Below are 27,211 nucleotides of genomic sequence, written 5' to 3' on the forward strand. Positions count from 1 at the left end.
GGAAGCATGGAAACCATGGAGCTGTCACAGCGGCCCATCACTATCCACAACTTCAGCGAGAAGATCTGTGACCGGCTCGTCCACTTCCACGTGATGAGCCTGCAGGACTGCTTCTTCCTGTGGGTCGGGGTCTCGGCCAGGCTGTGTAATCTGGCGGTGGCCATGTGCAGCAGATTTGTGAGTGTCCGTTCTGTGAGCAGTCCTATGTGTGCAGTGTACACAGAACCCGCCCCCTCTGCCGATGAGGCACCTCGTGGGAGGGCTGGGCCACCTTTTGGGGACAATGTTTCTTTTTTTTTTAACGTAAATACACGTATTTTGGGCTAAATTATTTTTGCTGTTCGGTTTTGTTATAAATGTTGCACTCTTTGGCTTTTATAGGTTCCTTATATCACTGCAATTTCTATGTTGATGCGGTCCGTGGCCTTAAAAGACAAAGACAGAGTTATAATTTCTCCTGTCAGTCCTTCAGAAGAGCCCATTGATTGAGGGTGGTCCGATACCTAGAAAGCCCTTTATAAATAGCTACTAGATGGTGGCCCGATTCTAACACATCGGGTATTCTAGAATCTGTATGTAGTTTATTTATGAAGATTTCAGAATAATGCAATGAATACACAGGATTCGGCCGGCCGGGCACGACCAATTAGCGAAGTGTGGTTCAAATCCCGCGTCAATTTGCAGCCGGACTGCGCCTGTCGCTGATTGTTCGTGGCCGGCCAGGCGTGACCAATCAGTGAAGCCAGGGCGAGCTCCAGGTTTTTGAGGGCCCCGGGCAAAAGTCTCACAGCGCACGTAGCATATAACACAGCCCACGTAGCATATAACACAGCCCACGTAGCATATAACACAGCGCACGTAGCATATAACACAGCCCACGTAGCATATAACACAGCCCACGTAGCATATAACACAGCCCACGTAGCATATAACACAGCCCACGTATATAGCACAGTCCACGTAGTATATAGCACAGTCCACGTAGTATATAGCACAGCCCACATAGCATATAGCACAGCCCACGTAGCATATAACACAGCCCACGTAGCATATAACACAGCCCACGTAGCATATAACACAGCCCACGTAGCATATAACACAGCCCACGTAGCATATAACACAGCCCACGTAGCATATAACACAGCCCACGTAGCATATAACACAGCCCACGTAGCATATAACACAGCCCACGTAGCATATAACACAGCCCACGTAGCATATAACACAGCCCACGTAGCATATAACACAGCCCACGTAGCATATAACACAGCCCACGTAGCATATAACACAGCCCACGTATATAGCACAGTCCACGTAGTATATAGCACAGCCCACATAGTATATAGCACAGCCCACGTAGTATATAGCACAGCTCACGTAGTATATAACGGACGTCAAAAGGTGAGAATATAATGATTTTTTAATTTTATTATTTTTAACATGTTTTTACTATTGATGGTGCATAGGCAGCATCAGTAGTAAAAAGTTGGTCACACTTCTAGGGTTAATAGCGGCATTAACGGACTGTTACACCGCGTTATGCCACGGTGTAACACACTCTGTTTAACGGACTGCTAAAACACTATGTGGGCACTGACTGGAAGGGAGTATGGAGGGGGCACTGACTAGAGGGGAGAAGGTGGGGCCAATTCGCGGCCAGGATTTCTGTTACAGACAAACACAGACGGAAGTACCCCTTAGACAATTATATATAGATTTGTAAGCCATAACCACTTTTATAATTTCTTTATTATGTAATTCCTTACACTTCTCCCTATCCTGTTTATTCCTGTATATGTTTTTTTTTTTACTTTGCTTCCCGTAATGTTTTGTTTGAGAGAGGAGTCTCAAATGAGATGTTACTTGAAGCTGGGGCTGCACTCACTCCCCACAGTGTCTATTGTACCCTCCTGGAACAGGACGTCATCAGTTGGCGGCACTGCAGTCACTTGCCACAGCTATTGTCACCGCCATCCCCTGATCCCGGTTCAGTTGAGATGATCAAGAAGTGATCCCATCTTCAATTACCGCCGTCAGTCACTGTTTCTAACACTTCAGTTTTTGTCCCTGAATCTGGCAGTTATCAGGGGTCGGTGATAGAAGCAGTGTGAGTGACAGCAGCACAGCCTCACAGCTCTCAAACAAATTGTCATTAGGGGTGGCGCTGCTGTAACACTGCTTCTCTCTTTACCAACTGATGACAATTAGGTTCAAGGAAAGAGATTGTGGTGTTAGAAGCAGAAAGTATAAAAGATGGCAGCGACTGAAGATGTTGTCACTTCTCGATCCCCTCTACGGACGCAGCATGTCATCAGGGGACGGCGGTGACCATAGCTGTGGTTAGTGACTACAGCGCAGCCCCCATTGACATTCTTTTTCAGGAGGAGAAATAGACACTGCAGCGAGGTGAGGGCGGTCCTATCCACAGTAAAAAAAAAAAAAAAAACCACAGGAAATAGCTGGATAGCGAGAAGTGTAGGGAATTTACTAATAAAACTAATGACAGTGATTAGGGCTTAAATGGAGATATTGATAAAGGCTTCATAGGTGGTGGGCCACCCCTTTAATGGTTTGCGTACACAATATTTGCTTCAGGCACTAACTAAAAGACTGAACATAAGCATAAGTAATAATGACATGTTCTGCACATGCTCAGTCTGTTGAGTGTCTTTTAACAGCCTCCGGTTTCCAAAGATGCCAAGCAGTTAAAGGGAACCTGTCACTACCAAAATCGAGGAAATCGAGGGTGAGCTAAGCCCACCGGCCTCAGGGGCTTATCTACAGCATTCTGGAATGCTGTAGATAAGCCCCCAATGTATCCTAAAAGATAAGAAAACGAGGTTATATTATACTCACCCAGGGGCGGTCCCGGTCCAATGGGCGTCGCGGTCTGGTCCGGGGCCTCCCATCTTCATCAGATGACTTCCTCTTGTGGTCTTCACGCTCCGGCGCAGGCGTACTTTGTCTGCCCTGTTGAGGGCAGAGCAAAGTACTGCAGTGCGCAGGCGCCGGGCCTCTCTCACCTTTCCTGGCGCCTGCGCACTGCAGTACTTTGCTTTGCCCTCAACAGGGCAGACAAAGTACGCCTGCGCCGGAGCCGCAGCGTGAAGACAAGAAGAGGACGTCATCCTATGAAGATGGGAGGCCCCCGGACCGGACCGCGACGCCCACCGGATTGGACCACCCGCCCAGGTGAGTATAATATAACCTCTTTTTCTTCTCTTTCAGGTGACATCGGGGGGCTTATCTACAGCATTACAGAATGCTGTAGATAAGCCCCTGATGCCGGTGGGCTTAGCTCACCCTCGATTTTGGGGGTGACAGGTTCTCTTTTAAGGGGTGAGCTGACTATTCATCAGGCGCCGTTCGCTCTGAAGACGCTCTATACTTTACCAGACAAGTCAGCAGGAGGGCTCATAAGACACCTGGTCATCTTTGTCAAAGCTTCGCCAGCGGTTTTGGTTTAAAACAAAAATTTTAAAAAAAATGTTAGTAATTTATTCCTTGTTGAATGGCATTAGAAAAAGGTCTGGAAAACACTTGTAAAAAAAAGACGCCACTAAGCACAATAGAAAAAAGCTCAAAAAGACTGTCAGCGGTTGCAGAAGTCCTCCAGGAAAGCCCAAACTCCTTAAAAAAAAAAAGACTTCATGATTATGAAATGTCAGAGAAAAGGAGTTTCCAGAAGTGTCTTCATCTTGAGGAAAATCTTTGAGAGTTCTCCTGCCTGAATAAATGTCTTGTGCACGTACTGTAATTCAGGGGTACGTGCTGCCTGCAATCGGCAATGCAACACACAGGCTGTAGAAAGCAAACCATGCAAAATGTTTAAGGGTACTTGCCCACAATCTGGAATTGCTGTGGATTTATGCGGATTTTGTGGATTGGTGAGAGTGAATATTGAGTTATATGACCGACCTCAAACACGGCATAATCATCAGTGTTCGAGCTCATGCAGCCGTCTCTGGATCTCGGTCTGATCATGGACCACAATGCATGGACTGGCCACGGTTCTCCCGACTGGAGCGTGACAAGTTCATGTATTTCCATTAGGCTGTCACGCTCGGCCAGTCCTTGATCACAGATCCATTGACATCTGCATGAGCCCTTAGATTAGATGGAGGCCAATCTTTCAGAAACTACCAACCTCGTAAAACCGTGTCCAAGCTAAGCCAAAAATGATGTGATCGAGGAACAACACCCAGAGAATGGGGATCCTCTGGAAGCAAATGACAAGTGGACAAAAAGGGTTCTAAGGATGAGGCAAAGAATCGTTCTGACAGATAGACGGCACACAGTGTGTATGAACACACAACTAGCTGTTCCTTACCACTGTGGGCTTTCGCAGAAGACAACCTGATCGAGTGCTATTCCTTCCTTAGGCTATGTTTAGATGAATGTATTTTTGGTCAATGTGCTGTCTATGGGGGCAGTGGATGGCACACAGAGCAATGTTGGCCCATGTGCACGTACACATGAACAATTTTCCACACGATGGTCTGTGGGAGAAAAATTAGTTGTAAAAATTGTAATAGCAGTGGTATACTGCCAACATCGGCAGTCCAGGCAGCCGCTATGGAGTCCGTGAATCAGAAGGGAGTTGTCCTGCTTTGGTGCCAACACCAGGCCCCTATACCTGCCCTGATATCTTCCTTTCAACAGTATCTGCATTCTGTTGTAGATACAGCTGTACGCAATGATGGAACAGGGAGCCGTCAGATCCCTTTGCTATGATTCTCACGTCAGTCTGATGGCGACATGACCTCCCTACTTCAAGCTTCAGTCAATAAATGACTACTTTTGTGGAGATATACTGTGTTCGGGGATATATATTGTGGGGCCATCTTGTTGTTTATAGGGGGATGAGGACTCAAAGTGTGGGGAGTTTTAGGGGCCATCATCTGTGTGTTGGGGGGTTATACTGTGTTGTGGGACTGTGGGGGGCCTTATATGCATTGAGGACGTCATACTGTGTGTGAGAAGGAATTTATTGTGGGGGGGTTTCATACTGTGTTTTGGGGGAAGCTTTTTATTGGCATACTTTAATGGGGGCCATGAAAGCGGGGGCATTGTAGTGGGTGAGAACACTAAGGCGCTTCACTAGTCGCAAAATTACTTTGTAAGTGCTGCTGATAATGGCTAGCTAAACCTGGCATCAGACCTCATTTAGACATTGCTGATTTTTCCTGTAGCTATAATCACACACCATTTTTTTTCATCTGTGTTTTGGATCAAATTTTCATGAATTTTTGGTTTGTCATTTTTTTTGTATCAGTTTTTTTGTGTAGAAGTGTTCTCAGACTTGTATCAACCAAACCTGAAAATGGGACAGGACATCAAGGGCATCTGAATGTTGATTGTCCGATTCTGTATTGTTTATTTATATTTTTCTTTAACGGACTCACAGGTTTGCATTGGCTAGTTTGATTCATGATTCGATCAAAATGTAACTTATCTCCGTGTTTTTGGGTAGACTGCTTGGTTGGCAAAAATACACAGGCATGTGAACAGCCCCAAAGACTGTCTAAGGATAGGCCATCAATGTTAAAGTCCCGAATACCACTTTATCATTAAAAACTAAACAATTTCTTCCTTTTCCCATTCTTGAAATAATAATAAAAATTGTATAAAATAAACTTTGTAAAAGTTTAAATTTTAAAATATCATTTTATTTTTCCTGCACGGTAACATGGTCACCTTGTCTCTCCAAAAAATGGAAGAACAATCAAAAAGTCTTGCGTAACCCAAAATTAAAAATGTTTCCAATGAAAACTACAACTGTCCTATTAAAGAAAAAAAAGAACCCTCAGAGAGAAACCAATGGAGAAATAAAAAAGTTATGGATCTCAGAATGACACATCAAATTTGCAATTTTTACAGTTGTCGTTTTTTTTTTCTAAAGTGGTAAAGAATAAAAATTTGGTATCGAAAAATCGTCATCTATTTTTTATTTTTTTTAATTTTTTATTTTTACTGTGCAGCGAATTAAATGTAACGTAAAAATGAAATTTGAACAGTGAAGGGAATATGTTTATTGCTGTATTATACCCCACAAGTTACGTATGTTTTTTTCTCTACTACGGTATACCCCACTAATAACATTTTTTTTTAGTACAATAAGTGGCAACATTTAAAACTATATCTCGTCTTGAATATGTTGATAGTAAAATAAAAAAAAGTTATGGCTCTTGGACAACAGGCAGAAAAGAAGCAAAAGTAAAAAAAAAATTGGTTTTGGTGGGAGGTAATGACTGAATATAAACGGCAAAACCTGCACCTCTGTCTGCATCCCATAATGTATTACAGTAATTAATAATATTGCAACTTAAAACTGGAATGTCTCTTGAAGCAAAACATAGACTCTTTTCGACCAGTACTAAGCCCCAGTGGATACAATTGTTTTGAATCATACAAAGAATTGGACAAAAAGAAGACTTGAAAACTGATATCTATGGGATCTTGTACACTGGAAACACTTGGGACAGAAACATATATATTTGACTATATAGCATGTGTTTCTGATCCTGTACTCCTCTACTGTATACGCAAGCAATATATTAATGACATGTACCAAGGTACAGAAAAACCTGTATTTGATGGCGCCATCTGCTGGTTTGCATTAGTATTGTATTTGTGTAACAAGAACGGTTTACTATACTAGACCATAGCATTAACTGGCATCTACTGGTTAAAGCAACAGTGGAAGCATGGTGGTAGCCCTGCTTGGTATCCAGATATTAGAAAAGAATACAAAATGTCTACAATGGATGTTTCAGAGCATTTTTCTATATGTGAAAAGAGCCCACATTTTTATGGACATGTATCATATTCCCAGGGTTGGTTCAGGGACATATTTTAATCTAGCCTCCATACTATATATTGGGTTACGTTCAGTGGCGTAACTACAAAATTATGGGCCCCGGTGCGAACTTTCAAATGGGGCCCTTCCCCCACCATGCCAAAATATTTTCCACCCAAACTCACATTTTCCCTATTCATTTTGCACACTATAGCTTTATTGCCAAGTTGTATAGTGTGACCTCAGTGGCGTAACTATCTGGTGCCCCATCCTGGTATATATTTGTCCCCCGTACTGCCGTTGTTATTTAATGTATAAAAGAAAAACCATTATACTCCTCAGGGGCTTAAGTAGAAGTCATGGGGATCCATATAAGAAGTATAATGCACCCCCATAGTCCTCCCTATAATATAATGCACCCCCATAGTCCTCTATATAATATATTGCACAGTTCATAGTCATCCATATAGTACAATACTCTCCCTATAGTCCTCCATTTAGTATAATGCACCGCCATCGTCATCCATGTCGTACAATTCACTTCCCATAATATAATGCACCCCATAGTTCTTCATATAATATAATGTATTCCCCATAGTCCTCGATACAGTATAATGCAGCCCACATATAGTATAATGCAGCCACCCCACAGAGTATAATGTAACCCCCCATAGATTATAATGCAGCCCCACTCATATAGTATGATGCAATCACCCCTCATAGAATAATAAACATAATACAGTCCCCCATAGAATGTAATGTAGCCCATCATAGAATATAATACAGCCCACCTTCCCATAGAATATATTGTAGCCCCATCAAAGAGTATGGTGCAATCCTCCCTCATAAAATCTAATACAGCCCCCCATAGTATATAATGTAGCCCCCATAGAATATAATACAGCCCACCTCCCATAGTATATAATGTAGCCCCCCATAGAATATACCACAGCCTCCCTAATAGAATATAATGTACCCCCCCATAGTATATAACACAGCCACATAGTATATAACAGCCGCCGCCATAGAATATAATATACCCTCATAGTATATAACACAGCCCGCGTAGTATATAGCGCAGCCCTTGTAGTATATAGCGCAGCCCGTGTAGTATATAGCAGAGCCCGCATATTACCCCCCCGAGAATGGCCAATGGCCCCACAGTCCAGTACTCATAGTTAGGCTATGTGCGCTATAAAACCGCGATAAAAACGTGAAAAAAACGCTAACATATGCCTCCTATTATTTACAGTGTATTCCGCATTTTTTGTGCAAATGTTGCGATTTTTTCCGCAAAAAAATCGCATCGCGGAAAAAAAAAGCAACATGTTCATTAAAAATGCGGAATTGCGGGGATTCCGCACACCTAGGAGTCCATTGATCTGCTTACTTCCCGCACGGGGCTGTGCACACCATGCGGGAAGTAAGCAGATTATATGCGGTTGGTACCCAGGGTGGAGGAGAGGAGACTCTCCTCCACGCACTGGGCACCATATAATTGGCCAAAAATAAAAGTATTAAAATAAAAAATAGTCCTATACTCACCTTCGATGTACCCCGCAGTGTTCCCGCCTCACCGCTGCATGCTGCCGCTTCGGTTCTCATAGCTGGTGTGCGGTGAAGGACCTGTGTTGACGTCACTGTCTTGTGATTGGTCGTGAGCGGTCACGTAACCGCTCACGTGACCGCTCACATGACCGCGACGTCATGGAAGGTCCTGCGCGCACACACCAGCTATAGGAAGAGGAACGGACGCCGCTGAGGAGATCGTCTGGGTGAGTATAAGCATTTTTTTTATTTTTTTTATTATTTTTAAACATTCTATCTTTTACTATAGATGCTGCATAGGCAGCATCTATAGTAACAAGTTGGTCACACTTGTCAAATGCTATGTTTGACAAGTGTAACCAACCTGTCAGTCAGTTTTCCAAGCGATGCTACAGATCGCTTGGAAAACTTTAGCATTCTGCAAGCTAATTACGCTTGCAGAATGCTAAAAAAAACGCGAAAAAAACGGAAAAAAAAACGCAAAAAAAAAGAGGATTTCTTGCAGAAAATTTCCGGTTTTCTTCAGGAAATTTCTGCAAGAAATCCGGACGTGTGCACATACCCTTATAGTAATAAAAAAACAAAACAAAAAAACACACTCCTACTGGCGGTAGGCGGGCCCCCTGCCTCACTGGGCCCCATAGCAGCTGCATGATGTGCCGCTAGCTGGGTGCCCCTGGGGGAGCAGGGGCCCTAGGCAGCTGCCTGCCCCTAACGCCGGCCCTGTTGCTTTGAACTGTATCCGCGTCATAGACGCCGGAATAGTTCAATGCGGCGGGGAAAGTCGGGTGCCTCTAACTTTCCGGACCCCTGACCTGCCAGGCCTGGTCGCAGCGGCGACCGCTGCGACCGTGGTAGTTACGCCCCTGGTTATGTTTGCCAAATGTGGAATTTGTGCACAGGAGATGTAGCCTGGTTCCCATTTATCATGGAGAAATCCATTTTCTGCTGTGTATTTCAGATGATGGACAATTTTTGTGTTTTTAGTTTCAGAATGTGCATGTATAAATTGTACACACGTGCCTACCGTCACTCCCGAAACCTTTCAGTCTTCTCTTCTGTTGTCCCAGTGCATTCTGTAATGTAAGCCAACCTGCATGATTTCTCTGTATTATACGTGATGGTAGCTCTGGTCTAATAATTTTTCTTGCACTCTTTAATTGTAGGATTCCATGCCTTTGTCTTCTCTGATTCTTGGGGATAAATCTGATACAACTTCTGGTTCTTTTGCACAGAGATTAGGTAAGAGTCTCTTGTTGTTTTTTTTTTTTTTTTTTACCAATTTCCAAACACTTTTTTTAGCCTTTTATCTGCTTTTAGTCCAGCCTATGTGGAATTGTCAAATCTTTAAGATTGTCAGCTAGAGAGAACATCTATTACATTGTTTACTTTTTGCCATTGCCCTTTCTTTTGAAATTCTCCCACGCTAAACATTAATCCTGTTAGGCTACTTTCACACTAGCGTCGTGCACTGCGTCGCTATGCGTCGTTTTGTAGAAAAAACGCATCCTGCAAAAGTGCTTGCAGGATGCGTTTTTTCTTTATTGACTTGCATTAGCGACGCAGTGCGACGCATTGCCACACGTCGCAACCGTCGTGCGACGGTTGCGACGCATTGCCACACGTCGCAACCGTCGTGCGACTGTTGCGTCGGACCGTCGCCACAAAAAAACGTTGCATGTAACTTTTTTGGTGCGTCGTGTCCGCCATTTCCGACCGCGCATGCGCAGCCGGAACTCCGCCCCCTCCTCCCCGCACCTCACAATGGGGCAGCGGATGCGTTGAAAGACAGCATCCGCTGCCCCCGTTGTGCGGCGCTTCCACAGTATGCGTCGGTACGTCGCATTGCGACGTGCAGTGCACGACGCCAATGTGAAAGTAGCCTTAGTCTGGTCTGATCGGCGTGGTTTCTGCGGTCTCCATCTCTCCTCCCTGCTGCTGATAGCTATCCTCCTGCTGTAATTGATGTAGATGATGCCTTCTCCTAAAAACGACAGCCATGCATTTTTCTAAGCACTCTGAAAATGGTAGAGGCCCACAAAGCAGGAGCAGGCTATAAGAAAATACAAGTTGCCCTTTTCTCCGTTTGAAATGTAATTAAGAAATGGCAGTTAGCAGTAACAGTGATGGTCAAGAAAAGGTCAGAAGACAAAGCAAAAATTCAGTGAGAGCTGGTCGTAGGATTGCTAGAGAGGCAAATCAAAACCCCTGCTTGACTGCAAAAGACGTTCAGAAAGATTTAGCAGACTGGAGTTGTGGTACATCGTTCCACTGTTCAGAGAAACCTGCAAAAAATAAAAAAATAAAATAAAAAAATCGCACTCATGGAAAATCGGATTTAGGCTACTTTCACACTAGCGTTTTTCTGCGGACGTCTCAAAGCATCGGCGCGACGCATCGACGGATGCGTCACAAATAGTGAAAAAACGCTCGCAACGCATACAGTATTTCGACGGATCCGTCGTAGATCCGCTAGACGGTTCCGTCGAAAAACTGGATCCGTTTCATCCGTTGTGTCCGTTTTTACTATCTGTTTCTTCCGTTTTTATGACAGATCCGTTTTCCCTGCCTAAAAATGGTAGTCTGCTTATGTGATTGGCTACTGTAAAATATGGAAAACTATATATTGAATGTTTTTACAGCCTATCTTTGAAAGGGTTTATTAGAGAAAGTGGCAGCGATGGAGCAAGTACTTGTGAGGACTGCAAATGTTGTTACCGGTGTGATTTTCGAGACAAATCGCCTGGATATAATGGTTCGGGAGAAGGAGGCGGCAGCAGAAAGACAGAGGATGCTTCAACCTCGACGTCGCAGACTATGGATTCATCCCATTAATGCACCGCGGATGACCCGGGGTGTATATTCTACTCTGTACATGGAGTTGCGCCAGAACCCGGAGACATTTTTTAATTATCTTCGGATGAGGCAGGAGCATTTTGATTTGTTGCTGGAACAAGTTGGGGATGTCATCCAAAGGCAGGACACACGCACGAGGCTTGCCATTTCACCGGCGGAGCGGCTGATGGTGACCCTGCGGTAAGCTCTTTTTTTTTTTTTTTTTTTTTTTTTTTTTTAACTCATTGTTCATATTTAAACCTTCACATCAGCAGTGAACATGCTCCACAAAATACTGCGCTGAAACACTGCGTTGCATTTTCAGGAGCATGTTAATTTTTTTATTGTTTGTGGCCAATAATAATTTTTTAACACCTGCTGCATAAGAATGCACAGATGGAAAAATGCTGTTTTTAATGTGCACTACAACAGACAAAAAAATACGCAGTGCCATTTTTTTAAACTTTAAAAAAAAAAAAAAATGTAACATTTGTGTAAATTGTTTAAAAATGTTATGTGGGTCTTTGCAATTTTTAATAACTTTTTTTTTTTTTCCACAGCTTCTTGGCTACAGGTGAATCCCTTACGTCACTACACTACCAGTTCCGGCTAGGAGTTTCAACTATTTCCGGAATTGTAAAAGGCACCTGCTGCGCTATATGGGATACCTTGCACACGGAGTACATGCCACAACCGACAAGGGACATCTGGCTGCAGAGTTCAGAACTGTTTGAGAAACTGTTCCATTTCCCAAACTGCTTGGGTGCAGTAGATGGGAAAGACATCCGCATAGCCAAACCGGCAGGATCAGGCTCAGAGTTCTTCAACTACAAGAAGTACTTTTCTATCGTACTCATGGCCATTGCAGACGCCAACTGCAAATTTCTGGCTGTGGACATTGGAGCCTATGGCCGGTCCAACGACTCCCAAGTATTCAAAAATTCACCAATGGGCCGTTGTTTGTATGCAGACATGTATGACTTTCCATCAGGAAGAGCACTCCCGGGAACAACTGGACCACCTATGCCGTATGTTTGTGTGGGTGATGAGGCCTTTCAGTTGTCCCCACATCTCCTCAAACCGTATTCAAGCAGAGACTTAACCAGAACAAAAAGAGTGTTCAATTACCGATTAACAAGAGCAAGAAGAGTTGTTGAATGTGCATTTGGCATTCTCACTGCCAAGTGGCGCGTCCTTCTCACCGCCATCAAACTTCACACACAAACCGTGGATGAGGTTGTGAAGGCCTGCGTGGTCCTACATAACTATGTTCTTTCCAAGGAGCTTGTTTCCGTGGAAGATGAGGACTTGGAGACCACCCTGTGGGATTACCGCAGCAGCTCTGTACGTTCCGCCGGTTCTGTTTCCAGAATGAGGGACCACTTTGCTGAGTATTTTGTTTCACCTGTGGGCAGGGTGCCATGGCAAGATAACATTGTGTGACATCTTTTTTCATGTTTTGTTGATTAATGTTTGTGTAAAAAGTTTTTTTTATTGACACCAACTTTTAATAATTAGTTTCCAAAACTGTGGTATATTTTGGGTAATAAACCAAATGTTGTACCTTCTAACGTGTGTTTTGTAATGGTTTTGTACATTTAGTTAGCATACTTAAATGAATGCACTTCACAAAGAAATTCTTTTTAAACCAAACCAAATTTTATTTGACATATCACAATACAAAATTTGTGATCATTATTTTTATAAAAAAAACATTTTTGGTAAATATTTTTTTTGTTTTGTTTTGGTAAACGTTTTTCATTGGTCACCTTTTTTTTTTTTTTGTTAAACTTTTTATTTTAAGTAACCTTTTTTTTGTAAACTTTTTTTTGGGGGTAAATATTTTTTGAAAACTTTTTTTTGGGTACAATAACAGCATACAACATATTATAAATCCGTAAAGTGTGGGGTGGAGATAGTAGCGGAGGGGCTGGAAGGTTGGACCATGTCAATAGGTGGGGAAAGCCTACTGGGTTGGGGTGTAGTGGAAGGGGGGGGGGAAACAGGAGGCTGAGCAGGGGTGGGTGTTGTTGGGGTAGGTGGAATACTAAATGGGGAAGGTAAGGTGGACAAGGAAGAAAACATTGGGGAAGACACTTGGATTTGGGGCCTGGATGGGAATTGGGACTGTGTTGGGTATTGGGCCTGGGGTGGGAATTGGGACTGTGTTGGGTATTGGGCCTGAGGTGGGAATTGGGACTGTGTTTGGTATTGGGCCTGGGGTGGGAATTGGGCCTGTGCTTGGTATTGGGCCTGGAGTGGGAATTGGGACTGGGGTGGGAATTGGGACTGGGGTGGGAAAGTAGTAGTGGCTGTGTGGGGAGGTGTGGGAGTTTTGTATTTTGACTTGACCCGCAGTAGAGCAGCATGGCAGTCGTGCATTACCTGCATCTGCTCGTCAAGACTAAGCTTTTCCATGCTCCTGAGCATAGATTGAAAGAAAAGGTTGCTTGGAGCTTGACTTGCATCTGAATGCAGCCTATCCAAGCGACTGCTGTTTTCACTGATGCGTGCTTGCACCATGTTGAAACCAGCAGTCACTTGCTCTCCCAAAATTTTGAAAGAGCTTTGGAAGGCTGCATTCAGATGCAAGAACTCAGGAGCATAGCTCCTTTCCGGACCCCTCTGTCGCTGCCGCCACGAACCTAATGGTGGTCTAGAGGTGGCAGGATCAGAGGGGTGTGGTGAAGGGAACGCTACGTCTTTACCAGCAGATTCAAGTAACGAGGGCTGCAATGCTGCTCCAGTGCTTGTGGAGGTGGATGGGGCAGAGGTACCGGAAGGGTCAGACAAGGGGTCGGAGGGGTGGGGTCTACCGACGTGGCCCTCAGTGGCGGACTCCTGAGAGATTGCTCCAGAGGGGTCCAAGGTAGATGCAGGCGCCCGATGACTAGAGAAGGTTAATATTAATATATTGATAGGGGAAAAGCCCTGACTGAAACCAAAACAAGTTATAAAGGTAAAATTGGTAATTGAATGGGCTGTTGAATACTTACATTCTATTCAGCATACTTTGTCTGAGGAACGACAGGGCACGGCTATATTTATATTGGTGCTTTCGCCGTCCTGATGAGCCACTCGGGGCCTGCATCTCCTGGTTAAACTCCCTCTTGAAGCGATCTCTGAGTGACTGCCACCGCTTCCTAACCCTTTCACCTGTAAAGACAAGAATAAAAGCAAGTGTTATTAAAACACATTCCATTCAGTTCAAAACATAACTGATAAGTGAATACTTACATTCTTGACTCTGCTGCCTTGGATCAAGGTCCTCCCAACTCCGCAATACGTTCTGGCTTACTTCCTCCCAGAGCCGACGGGTGACGTGTGTCTGAATGCCAGCGGTGACCCATATTCCACAGCGGCTCCCGCTCGCGCACCTCCTCGATGAGTTGCTCTACATCAATGCCGGTGATGTCCTCAACATCCGAGACGGGAGCACGCTGTGAAGACTGAAAAGAAAACAAAACAAAACAAAATTAATACACTGAAACCAAAAACTACAGCGAAAAAAAAAACAAACAAAAAAAAAACAAAACTCACTGCTGGCTGACCGCGGCGGCGGCCACCACGTCGACTCCGGAAGCGGCTGGGAGGATCCTCCTGGCGTTGGCCTGAATGTGCAGCAGACTAAAACAAAAGAAAAATAGTTATCTTTTATATAGGCATATGTTGTATGTGTACAGTGATGTATGATGATCTGTTTTGTGTTGGGTGCACTGTGATGTGTGAAGCAACTGTTTCGACACAACTTACACTCTGTGCGCCCGCTCCTGGCATTTCTCCACCCATCTCGTCCCCTTCTGAGAGCCCCTCGGCTGCTTCAGCTTCCTGTGAAAACATAATGCATATAGTGATTAACAGAAATTTTAACTAACACCCAAAAAAATTGAAAACATTTTTAACTGACCGCTACACGCTGTCTCTCTGGAGGAGGGCTATCAGAAGAGGACATTCTTGCTGTGGTCCCTGGCAAAGGTGGCCTGTGGTTCCTGGTGGCCAGAGGTGGTTGGCTTCCTGGTGGCTCTGTAAGTAAAAAGACACTTGCAATCTGCTATACACATTGTATTGGCAGATTTAGGGTCTTCAAAACTTACATCTGGAAATTGCCTTGCTGTGTGTGCACGTGGCTGTGGTCCCTGGTAAAGGTGGCCTGTGGTTCCTTGTGGCTGGCAAGGTGGCTGTGGTGCCTGGGTGGTCTTTGGTCCCTGGTGGATGTGTAGGTATAAAGAATTTATAGTTAGACACAACCCCCGAACTAGGTAATGTTTAACGATAACCACCCTGCTAAATGATGTGAGCAATGTTCATGCAGGGCAACACCCAAACCCAAAAACAAATACACCCGATGCACCTAACCATTTCCACCCACAAAAAAAAAAAAAAATTGAACTGTCAACCCACCATGTTAAAATATATTTACCACATATTTGATTTTCAAATATCCCTTGAAAAATTCCCCCCTCCCAAAAAAAACCCTTTAAAATATTACCTTTATTAAAAAATAAACCCTCAACCAACTCTGTATTGCATGTGTTAGCATTTGTACATACACCAGTTTTAAATTTTCCTTTCTGAAATGATACTGCGCACATTTTTTATTAAACATTTTATTAATTTCTTTTTTTTTTTTTTTTTTTTTTTTTTTAAACATAACAATTAGGAGCTAAAATGCTCTTTATTTTAAATACAAGTACCGTATATACTCGAGTATAAGCCGAGATTTTCAGCCCAAATTTTTGGGCTGAAAGTGCCCCTCTCGGCTTATACTCGAGTCACGGTCTGTGGCAGGGTCGGCGGGTGAGGGGGAGAGGGCGCTGAGGCATACTTACCTAGTCCCGGCGATCCTGACGCTCCCCCTGCCCGTCACACTGTCTCCGGGTGCCGCAGCTCTTCCCCTGTACAGCGGTCACGTGGGACCGCTCATTAAACTTATGAATATGTACTCCACTCCCATAGGGGTGGAGCCGCTATTCATTTCTCTAACCAGCGGTGCCGGTGACCGGCTGCTGATAGAGGAAGAGGCTGCGGCACCCGGAGACCAGCTGTCCGGGGGAAGGAGCGGGACACCGGGAGCAGGTAAGTATCGCATATTTACCTGTCCTCGTTCCACACGCCGGGCGCCGCTGTCTTCCCGGCGTCTCTCCGCTCTGACTGTGCAGGTCAGAGGGCGCGATGACGCATATAGTGTGCGCGGCGCGCTCTGCCTGATCAGTCAGTGCGGAGAGACGCCGGGACGGGATGCTGAGGAGCTGCAAGCAAGAGAGGTGAGTATGTGTTTTTTTTTTTTTTATTGCAGCAGCAGCAGCGTTATATATGGCACAGATTTATGTGGAGCGTCTATGGGGCCAAACTGAACGCTGCAGAGCATTCCATATGGGGCAGCTTTATAATGAGCATCTATGGGGCCATACTGAACAGTGCAGAGCATATAGGGCACAGATTTATAATGAGCATCTATGGGGCCAAACTGAACGGTGCAGAGCATATAGGGCACAGATTTATAAGGAGCATCTATGGGGCCATAATGAACGGTGCAGAGCATATAGGGCACAGCTTTATAATGAGCATCTATGGGGCCATAATGAACGGTGCAGAGCATATATGGCACAGCTTTATGTGGAGCATCTATAGGGCCATAATGAACGGTGCAGAGCATATAGGGCACAGCTTTATAAGGAGCATCTATGGGGCCATAATGAACGGTGCAGAGCATATATGGCACAGCTTTATAAGGAGCATCTATGGGGCCATAATGAACGGTGCAGAGCATATATGGCACAGCTTTATAAGGAGCATCTATGGGGCCATAATGAACGGTGCAGAGCATATAGGGCACAGCTTTATGTGGAGCATCTATAGGGCCATAATGAACGGTGCAGAGCATATAGGGCACAGCTTTATAAGGAGCATCTATGGGGCCATAATGAACGGTGCAGAGCATATATGGCACAGCTTTATGTGGAGCATCTATAGGGCCATAATGAACGGTGCAGAGCATATAGGGCACAGCTTTATAAGGAGCATCTATGGGGCCATAATGAACGGTGCAGAGCATATATGGCACAGCTTTATAAGGAGCATCTATGGGGCCAAACTGAACGGTGCAGAGCATATAGGGCACAGCTTTATATGGAGCATCTATAGGGCCATAATGAACGGTGCAGAGCATATATGGCACAGCTTTATGTGGAGCATCTATAGGGCCATAATGAACGGTGCAGAGCATATATGGCACAGCTTTATGTGGAGCATCTATGGGGCCATAATGAACGGTGCAGAGCATATATGGCACAGCTTTATATGGAGCATCTATAGGGCCATAATGAACGGTGCAGAGCAATGTATATGTGGCACAGCTTTATATGGAGCATCTATGGGGCCATAATGAACGGTGCAGAGCATTCTATATGGCACAGCTATATATGGATAATATATGGGGCAATAATCAATGGTATGGAGCATTATATATGGCACAGCTTTATATGGAGCATCTATGGGGCAATAATGAATGGTATGGAGCATCTATTTTTATTTTTGAAATTCACCGGTAGCTGCTGCATTTTCCACCCTAGGCTTATACTCGAGTCAATAAGTTTTCCCAGTTTTTTGTGGCAAAATTAGGGGGGTCGGCTTATACTCGGGTCGGCTTATACTCGAGTATATACGGTACATCAACTGGGAATGGTTTCAACAGTAATAAAAAAAACAAAACAACAATTTTAAAGAGAAAAAAAAACACGCAAGACACACGCTCACACATTGAAACCACATGCTGCACAGACCACTTTAGTTGGTAAATACATCAGATTTTTTTTTTAAAAAAACAACAATTTTAAAGAGAAAAAAAAACACACAAGACACACGCTCACACATTGAAACCACATGCTGCACAGACCACTATACTTGGTAAATACATCAGAAAACGTGAATCAACCAAAAGGCATGGACGCATGCACATGCAATCACCAAGGCGCACACAAGCATGCCTGAAAGCACACAGATGCATGCACGCGCACAGAAGCACACAGGCGCTGGCATAACACAAGCATAACACAGGCAGAGGCATAACATTGGCGCAGGCATAAGGTGCAGGCATACATACAAAAACACACAGCCGTACGCAAATACACAGATGCACACACACAAAAGCACACAGGCTATGCAAACACACACAGATGCACAAAAGCACACAGGCGGACCCAAACACAAGACGCACACACACATGAACACATACACACGTAAAAAAAGCTGGCAGTCCTCCGACTGGAGCTGGATGTCTTCACAGTGGCAGGCCTCAGGGTGGATCTGGACTCTAGCAGGACACTGGCTGTTGCAGGACGATGGCAGGCCTCTGGTTATATTCATGTTTTAAGCTCTTGCTGTAGTCAGTACGTCATACAGACACAAATGCGCGCACACACACACACACAGACATGCAGACACATGCACACAGACGCACACAAAAATGGCAATACTCACACTGGCTCTATGGTGGCTGGAGTCTGGGTGTGGCCGGAGTCTAGCTGGCAGGCCGGAGTCTAGCTGGCAGGCCGGAGTCTAGCTGGCAGGCCGGAGTCTAGCTGGCAGGCCGGAGTCTAGCTGGCAGGCCGGAGTCTAGCTGGCAGGCCGGAGTCTAGCTGGCAGGCCGGAGTCTTGCTGGCAGTCTTCTCTCTTTGTCTTCTTGCTGGCATATGTGGGGTTGAAGGACCAGGCCAGGTTTATATAGATTTGGGGGTGTCTGGTGAATTTGCTACAAAATCCTGCTTCTGAGCATGCTCAGTGTAAAAAAACGTATTGCAGCGCTGCATTGCGTCGTACGACGTGCCTCGACGGATCCTGCGTCCATAGGCTTCCATTGTAGCGAACGACGCATGCCGCAGGATGCGTCGCGACACGTTTTTTAGGCGGAGACAAAAAAACGTTACAATCAACGTTTTTTCCAGACGACGTGTCGCCAAATTCCGACGCATCCGTTGCACGACGCACACAACGCGTGTCAATCCGTCGCGATGCGTCGCCAATACAAGTCTATGGGAAAAAAACGCATCCTGCGGGAGAATTTGCAGGATGCGTTTTTTTCACAAAACGACGCTTTGTGATGTCCGCCGAACAACGCTAGTGTGAAAGTAGCCTTATCTTTTCACATCTCCGTTTCACACGTTTTTGGGTCGGTTCCGTCACTGTTTTTTTAAAAAACTTGCCGGAAAAAAAAACAAACTGATGTGTGAAAGTAGAAAAAACAAACCTGATGCATTTTGGAAACAAGTCCTGTAGACCGATGAGGTTGAAATATAATTATTTTACCTCAATAATCAAAGGTATGTGTGGAGAAAAAAGGGCACAGAATTTCAGGAAAAGAACATCTCTCCAACCATTAAGCATGGGGGTGGATCAATCATGCTTTGGGGTTGTGTTTCAGCTAATGGCACTGGGAAGGGAAGAATGGATTCAATGAAATTTCAATAAGTTCTTGATCCAAACATAACACCGTGCAGGGTTCCCAAACTTTTGCATTGGTCAATTTTCATTTTTGCATTTTTTAAAATATTAAGATTTTTTTGCCTAAAATGTAAATCTTTTTAACTTTAGGCTTTTTAGAGGTCATTTCATCTTCAACTTGCTTAACTGTTCACAGTAACAGTAATTTTGACCTGGGGCGTCCAAACTTTTACATGCGACTGTATGCTTTATACTATAACTGTGTACAAAAGACATGGGAGAAAGAGGAGGAAGATCCAGCTCATATGGTGTCAATTTCCAATAAAAATTATAGTTTCTTTATTTAAAAAAAAAAGCTTAAAAACATGTAAGTATCCAGATACATATTTGGTATTATATAGAGCTAAAATCCATGGCAGGAAAAAAGGGGGGAAACATGGCGCGTTTTGAATGTTATACACGTTCTTAAACTTGGTATGAGAGTTTAATACTGCAGGTATCTCCAGTATTAGATCAGAAGGACAGGGGAGTGGAAAACAATGTGAGCAACTGCTTGTCGCCACAGCATCTTTGATATCTCCTGAATTGGATAAAATAGACAGGGCGGACAGCAGTGTGAGAATCCTCTTCTTACCACCACAGCACTCATGATTAGTGATGAGCGAATATACTCGTTACTCAAGATTTCCTGAGCACGCTCGGGTGTCCTCCGAGTATTTGTAAGTACTCAGAGATTTAGTTTTTAGCGCCGCAGCTGAATGATTTACATCTGTTAGCCAGCTTGATTACATGTGGGGATTGCCTAGCAACCAGGTAACCCCCACATGTACTTATGCTGGATAACGGATGTAAATCATTCAGCTGAGGAGAGGAAAACGAAATCTCCGAGCACTAAAAAATACTCAGAGGACACCCGAGCATGCTCGAGAAATCTTGAGTAACGAGTATATTCGCTCATCACTACTCATGATGTCTACAGTATTAGTTGAGATAGACAAGTTGGACAGCAGTGTGAGCAGCCTCTTCTTACCTCAGCAGCCCTGGTATCTCCAGTATTAGATCTGATACACAGAGTGAATAGTTCTGTGACAGCCTCTTCTTATTTTAATGTCGCTGCTATTTTCAGTATTAGATCAGGGATACAGGTTGGACAGCAATGTGAGCAGCCTCTTCTTAGCTCGGCACCGCTGGTATCTTTAGTACTAGAAGACAGGGTGGACAGCAGTGCAAGCAGCCTCTTCTTACCACGGCACCCCTGATATCTCCACTTTTAGATTAGATATACAGGGTGAACAGCAGTGCGAGCAGACTCTCTTACCTCGGCACCCCTGGTATCTTCACTTTTAGATTAGGTATACAGGGTCGGCAGCAGTGCAAGCAGACTCTCTTACCTCGCAGCTGCATATGGAGCATATAATACTATGGAGCATCTTATGGGGGCCATCAACTTTTATGGAGCAGCATACGACGCATATACTATGGAGCATCTTATGGGGGCCATCAACATTTAAGGAGCAGCGTACAGGGCATATGGATGAGAGCAGCACATTACAGAATGGGGGCGCAGGATGGAAGCACATGACAGAACTGGGGCGCAGGCTGAGAGGAGCACATGATATAACGGGGCGCAGGATGGGAGCAGCACATGGCAGGATGGGAGCAGCACAATACAGAATGGAGGCGAAGGATGGGTGCAGCACATAACAGAAGGGGTGCAGAATGGGAGCAGCTCATGACAGAATGGGGGCGCAGGATGGGAGCAGCACATGACAGAACGGGGGCGCAGGATTGGAGCAGCACGACAGTACGGGGGCGCAAGATGGGAGCAGCACATTACAGAATGGGGGCGCTGGATGGGAGCGGCACATGACAGCATGGGAGAGCAGGATGGAGCAGCACATGACAGAACGGGGGCGCAGGATGGGAGCAGCACATGACGGCATGGGGGTGCAGAATGGGAGCACCACATGACAGAATGGGGGCACAGGATGGGAGCAGCACATGACAGCATGGGGGTGCAGGATGGGAGCACATGACAGAATGAGGGCTCAGGAAGAGAGTAGCACATGACAGGATGGGGGCGCAGGATGATAGCAGCACATGACAGGATGGGGTGCAGGATGGGAGCAGCACATGACAGAATTATGGTGCAGGATGGGAGCAGCACATGACAGCATGGGAGTGGAGGATGAGGAGCAGCATATGACAGGATTGGGGTGCAGGATAGGAGGAGCACATGACAGCATGGGGGTGCAGGATGAGGAGCACCACATCACAGGATGGGGGCGCAGGATGGCAGCAGCACATGACAGCATGGGGGTGCAGGATGAGGAGCACCACATGACAGGATTAGGGTGCAGGATGGGAGCACATGACAGGATGAGGGCTCAGGAAGAGAGTAGCACATGACAAGATGGAGGTGCACAAAACAAGATGGGGGCTGCACATGACAGGATGGGGGCGCAAGATGGTAGCAGCACATGACAAGATTAGAGCGCAGGATGGAAGCACCACGTACCAGGATGGAGACCATATACCAATGTAAATGCTCGCCACCCGGGCGTAGAACGGGTTCAATAGCTACTTTATTTATTTTTTCCAATTACCAGAGAACCCCTTTAACAGTTTTCCTCCGTGCCTTTTACTATTCTCCTAGGTCCTACTTTGTTTGCTAAGGCTGCCTTCACATCTGGTACTGAGCCTACGTTACATGGATATCATGTAGACCCTAAATTGGATTAGGTCAGCCATTAAATAGGTATTCCCGTATCGTACATTTTATCATATCCACAGGTCATGCTGTAATTGTTTAGTAGAAGTGGATCCCACCAATTAGACCCACATCTGTCTCAAGAATGGAGCCTTGACGTGCTCCACTGTCGATGGAAAGTGGTTGGAATCCTCATCCAAAATACTACAAATTATGACCACTTCTCTATGGCCATTGGGTGCAATATAAATGTATGAGATGGGAATATTTTGTTAACTTCCATTGTTATTAAAGGGGTTGTCCACTGCTAGAACAACCCCTTCTCATACCCCATACTTGGCCTCAGTTAAATTAAATAGCCTATACTCGCCTCTTGTGCTGGCGCCATTCCCATGGTGTCAGCAATCGCTCTCCCTGGGGCTCTCGTGCGGTGTTGTGACAGCGGCACCCAATCAGTGCTGGCGTTCTTGTCCCCCGCCTTCAGAAAAATCAAACATGAGGAAGCCAGAGATCAGCTGCAGCCCAAACTTTATGTTCGATTTGTCTGAAAGTGGGGACAGTGATGCCAGCGGCAATGGGGCGCCGGACTCACGTGTCACAACAGCACAGGAGCCCTGGGGACAGCGAGTGCCGACACCGCAGGAATATTGCCAGCACAGGAGGTGAGTATAGGTTTTTTTTAATTATTTTTTTATTTTATATTTCATAGGGGCTTAGACTTCTCTTGGGTTTCACAACAGCGATCTACCTCTATGGTACAGATGCAGCTGATGGCCATTTGCCTGTTGCAGTATTATATAACTAGTGTGACCACCCCCATTCAGCGTCATAGCTGCGGCCACGTTGGTGGCTGCTACTTCTGCTTGTACTTTTGCCCTGTAAGTCTCCCAGAACTTAATAAAGTAGATGTTCTTAACGTTCTTATTTCTTCCACATCTTGAAGCTTTTTCTTGGATATGAAGTGACTTCTTTATCAGTGTGCACAGAGTAAAATACTACGTCCGATAGTAAGAGTGCAGTCACACGGCCGTATAAATCGTACAGAGATCAAAACGCTGTGCTCGGACTGGCCGGTGGCTCCTCCAACCAGAGTGTGACAGCTTCATATATTTCCATGCATGGTTCTGAAAAGCTGCCGACCAGTCCATGCACTGCGTTCTGATCTCCGTCCGATTTATACGGCCGTCTGACTGTGCCCCAATGGTGACTGACTAACAGGGTCATTTATCTTGGTAACATTCTAAGGGATTTTTTTGCAGCTTATGGTTGTTGTAGACCAGACATAAGTAGCGTCCCATGTGAATCTAATACTTTATTTTGAACCAATGTTTTATAGCAAAGAAGACCAAGAAGCAAGTGTTTGCTAGTGTCAACATCCCAACCAACGACAGCCAGCTCATGCTGCTAATAGAGAAACGGATCAAGGAGGAGATGGAATCCTTTCCTGAAAAGTTTTAAAGATGACCCGTCCTTGGCTGGCTGAGGACCTATCAGACTGCTTGGGTTGGAAACCGGAGGTTGAGGACCGTTCCTACCCTCCCTACTAGATGGACGTGCTGGGCTATAAAGCACACGGAAGCTGATGTGTTAAGAGTGACTGCATAACATTAGCCTCTTACAAGATTTATATGTATTAGTGGATTCAGGGGGATAAGGCTCTCATACTTGTAAATGAGATTACTATAAATTATGATCTCATTCTCCATGTGTGGAAATAATTCAATTAAATGCACACTATTTCGCAATGTTGTATATTCAATGTCCAAATTAAATTGTTTTATCCTACAGTTAAAACTTTATTTTGTTATGGTGATAAGTAGTCTTTTATTTTGCTTTTTGCCATGTTCTTCCATCATGAAGGACCTCTTGTATTTAGTCTGAGCGGAGAACAGATGGTGTATGGAGAGGCCAACCTGTATATGCAATTTCATCAGACACCATGTAATATTTTATTTTTCCTGTGCGGGCGCAGCAGGGAATTGAGCTTCTGATGCCAGGTTTTTCCATAGTTTACAACTGGTCACTGGGAGGTTCAAGGGACTGTTAGGCCGGGATCACACATGCAAGAAATAGGGCCGAGTCTCGCATGTTAATACCCGGCATTGCCGCCGTCACTCAGGAGCGGAGCATGCGGCAATGTCGGCATCCTGAGTGATGGCGGCAATGCCGGGTACTAACATGCGAGACTCGGCCGTATTTCTCGCACGTGTGATCCTGGCCTTATAAAGGAAAAAAAAAACTCCACTAATCAGAACCCAATTTTATCCAAGTATTCTGTTTCACCAGAGCATGTAAAAGCTGCAGGTAATAAGGCAGGTTGGCAAGTGTGTTACTTAGATGAGTTTCTGGGTTCAAGAGGAAAAATGGCATTAGCACCAGAGCACTAACAGGTACGTACTAAGATCAGGCACTTTCTGGGGGACACTGCGTGGATGGAGTTCTGTTGTAAGGCCGGGGTCATACTTGCGAGAAACTCGCACGAGTCTCAATACCCGGCACTTGGGGCCTGAGTGTGCGGCTGCATGTATTTCTCTGCAGCTGAGCACTGCGGTCCGAGTGCCAGCGGCAGTGCCGGGTATTGAGAGGCGAGATTCGTGTGATTTTCTTGCAAGTGTGACCTCGGCATAAGAGGTAGATCAGCCAAACTTCACTGTTTTGCCTAGTACTATCATGACTGACCGCCCCCTCAGACTCTGCACTAGGCATACATAATTGTTGTGAATTTACCTTTTGGCTCCCTCTGGTGGCTACTAGTGTTTTTACTCTGGGTATGTCTTTCATCCCTTGTATGCTCACCTGGGTCGTTAGGTCAGGGGTGTTGCTATATTAGCTCCCTGGACCTTCAGTTCAATGCCTGGCAACGTTGATATCAGAGCTAATCTGTAGTGCTCTTGTCTACTGATCCTGGTTCCTGCTTGATTAAGCTAAGTCTGCTTTCTTGCTTTTTGCTATTGTTTTTGTTTTGCATTTTTGTCCAGCTTGTACATAATCTGTATCCTATCCTTGCTGGAAGCTCTAGGGAGGCTGGAGTTCTCCCCCCGGGCCGTTAGACGGTTCGGGGGTTCTTGAATCTCCAGTGTGGATTTTTGTTAGGGTTTTAGTTGACCATATAAGTTATCTTACTACATTCTGCTATTAGTGAGTGGGCCTCTCTTTGCTAAACCTAGTTCATCTCTGTGTTTGTCATTTCCTCTTACCTCACCGTTATTATTTGTGGGGGGCTTGTATCCAACTTTTGGGGTCTATTCTCTGGAGGCAAGAGAGGTCTTTGTTTTCCTCTTCTAGGGGTAGTTAGTCCTCCGGCTGGCGCGAGACATCTAGCGACCAACGTAGGCATGTTCCCCGGCTACTTCTAGTGTTGGCGTTAGGAGTAGATATATGGTCAACCCAGTTACCACTGCCCTATGAGCTGGATTTTTGTACTTCGCAGACTTGCTGATATCTCTGAGACCCTCGCCATTGGGGTCATAACAGTTTGCCAGGCCAGTATTAAATGTTAAATGCATTGCAGAAGCGGGATTATAAGAAAGAAAGTTCTGAGTTTTTTTTTCTCTCTCTTTTTTTTTTCTTTTCCCCTTTACCTCTGAGTGGCTTGTGATTGCTGCAGACATGAATGTCCAGACCTTGATTACAAGTGTGGACCAGCTTGCTGCTCGTGTGCAGGGCATACAAGATTATGTTACCAGAAATCCTATGTCAGAACCTAAGATACCGATTCCTGAACTGTTTTCCGGAGACCGATTTAAGTTTAGAAATTTCAGGAACAATTGTAAATTGTTTTTGTCCCTGAGACCCTGTTCCTCTGGAGACTCCGCTCAGCAAGTGAAAATTGTTATTTCTTTTTTACGGGGCGACCCTCAGGATTGGGCTTTCTCGCTGGCGCCAGGAGATCCGGCATTGGCTGATATTGATGCGTTTTTTCTGGCGCTCGGTTTGCTTTATGAGGAACCCAATCTTGAGATTCAGGCAGAAAAAGCCTTGCTGGCTATGTCTCAGGGCCAGGACGAGGCTGAAGTGTATTGCCAAAAATTTCGGAAATGGTCCGTGCTGACCCAGTGGAACGAGTGTGCATTGGCTGCAAATTTTAGAAATGGTCTTTCTAAAGCCATTAAGAATGTGATGGTGGGTTTTCCCATTCCCACAGGTCTGAATGATTCTATGGCCCTGGCTATTCAAATCGACCGGCGGTTGCGGGAGCGCAAAACCGCAAATTCCCTCATGGTGTTGTCTGAACAGGCACCTGAATTAATGCAATGTGATAGAATCCTGACTAGAAATGAGCGGAAAATTCATAGACGCCAGAATGGCTTGTGTTACTACTGTGGTGATTCTACACATGTTATCTCAGCATGCTCTAAACGTCTTACTAAGGTTGTTAGTCCGGTCGTCATTGGTAATTTGCAACCTAAATTTATTCTATCTGTAACTTTGATTTGCTCACTGTCATCGTATCCTGTCATTGCGTTTGTGGACTCAGGTGCTGCCCTGAGCCTTATGGATCTGTCATTTGCCAAGCGCTGCGGATTTGTTCTTGAGCCATTGGAAAATCCTATCCTTCTTAGGGGTATTGATTCTACGCCATTGGCAAAAAATAAACCGCAGTTTTGGACACAGGTTACCATGTGCATGACTCCCGAACATCGGGAGGTAATACGTTTTCTTGTTCTGCATAAAATGCATGATTTGGTTGTTTTGGGTTTGCCTTGGTTACAGACCCATAATCCAGTCTTGGACTGGAAGGCTATGTCAGTGTCAAGTTGGGGCTGCCATGGAATTCATGGAGATTCCCTGCCCTTGTCTATTGCTTCTTCTACGCCTTCGGAAGTTCCGGCGTATTTGTCTGATTATCAGGATGTCTTCAGCGAGTCTAAGTCCAGTGC

At 45.1% G+C, this 27,211-nt stretch overlaps 1 protein-coding gene across 1 annotated transcript; it reads left to right on the forward strand.

The window, feature by feature from the left end:
• The first annotated feature begins 4 nt into the window (after nucleotides 1–4).
• On the forward strand, nucleotides 5–24,118 carry PSMG4 (proteasome assembly chaperone 4). The gene is made up of 3 exons (XM_077269800.1): nucleotides 5–177; nucleotides 9,514–9,589; nucleotides 23,668–24,118. Exons 1-3 carry the CDS (start codon nucleotides 7–9, stop codon nucleotides 23,787–23,789), a joined length of 369 nt encoding a protein of 122 aa, XP_077125915.1. The 5' UTR covers nucleotides 5–6; the 3' UTR covers nucleotides 23,790–24,118.
• The last annotated feature ends 3,093 nt before the right edge of the window (nucleotides 24,119–27,211 follow it).

Source organism: Ranitomeya variabilis, chromosome 6, assembly GCF_051348905.1.
Source record: "Ranitomeya variabilis isolate aRanVar5 chromosome 6, aRanVar5.hap1, whole genome shotgun sequence".
Taxonomy (NCBI): Eukaryota; Metazoa; Chordata; class Amphibia; order Anura; family Dendrobatidae; genus Ranitomeya; species Ranitomeya variabilis.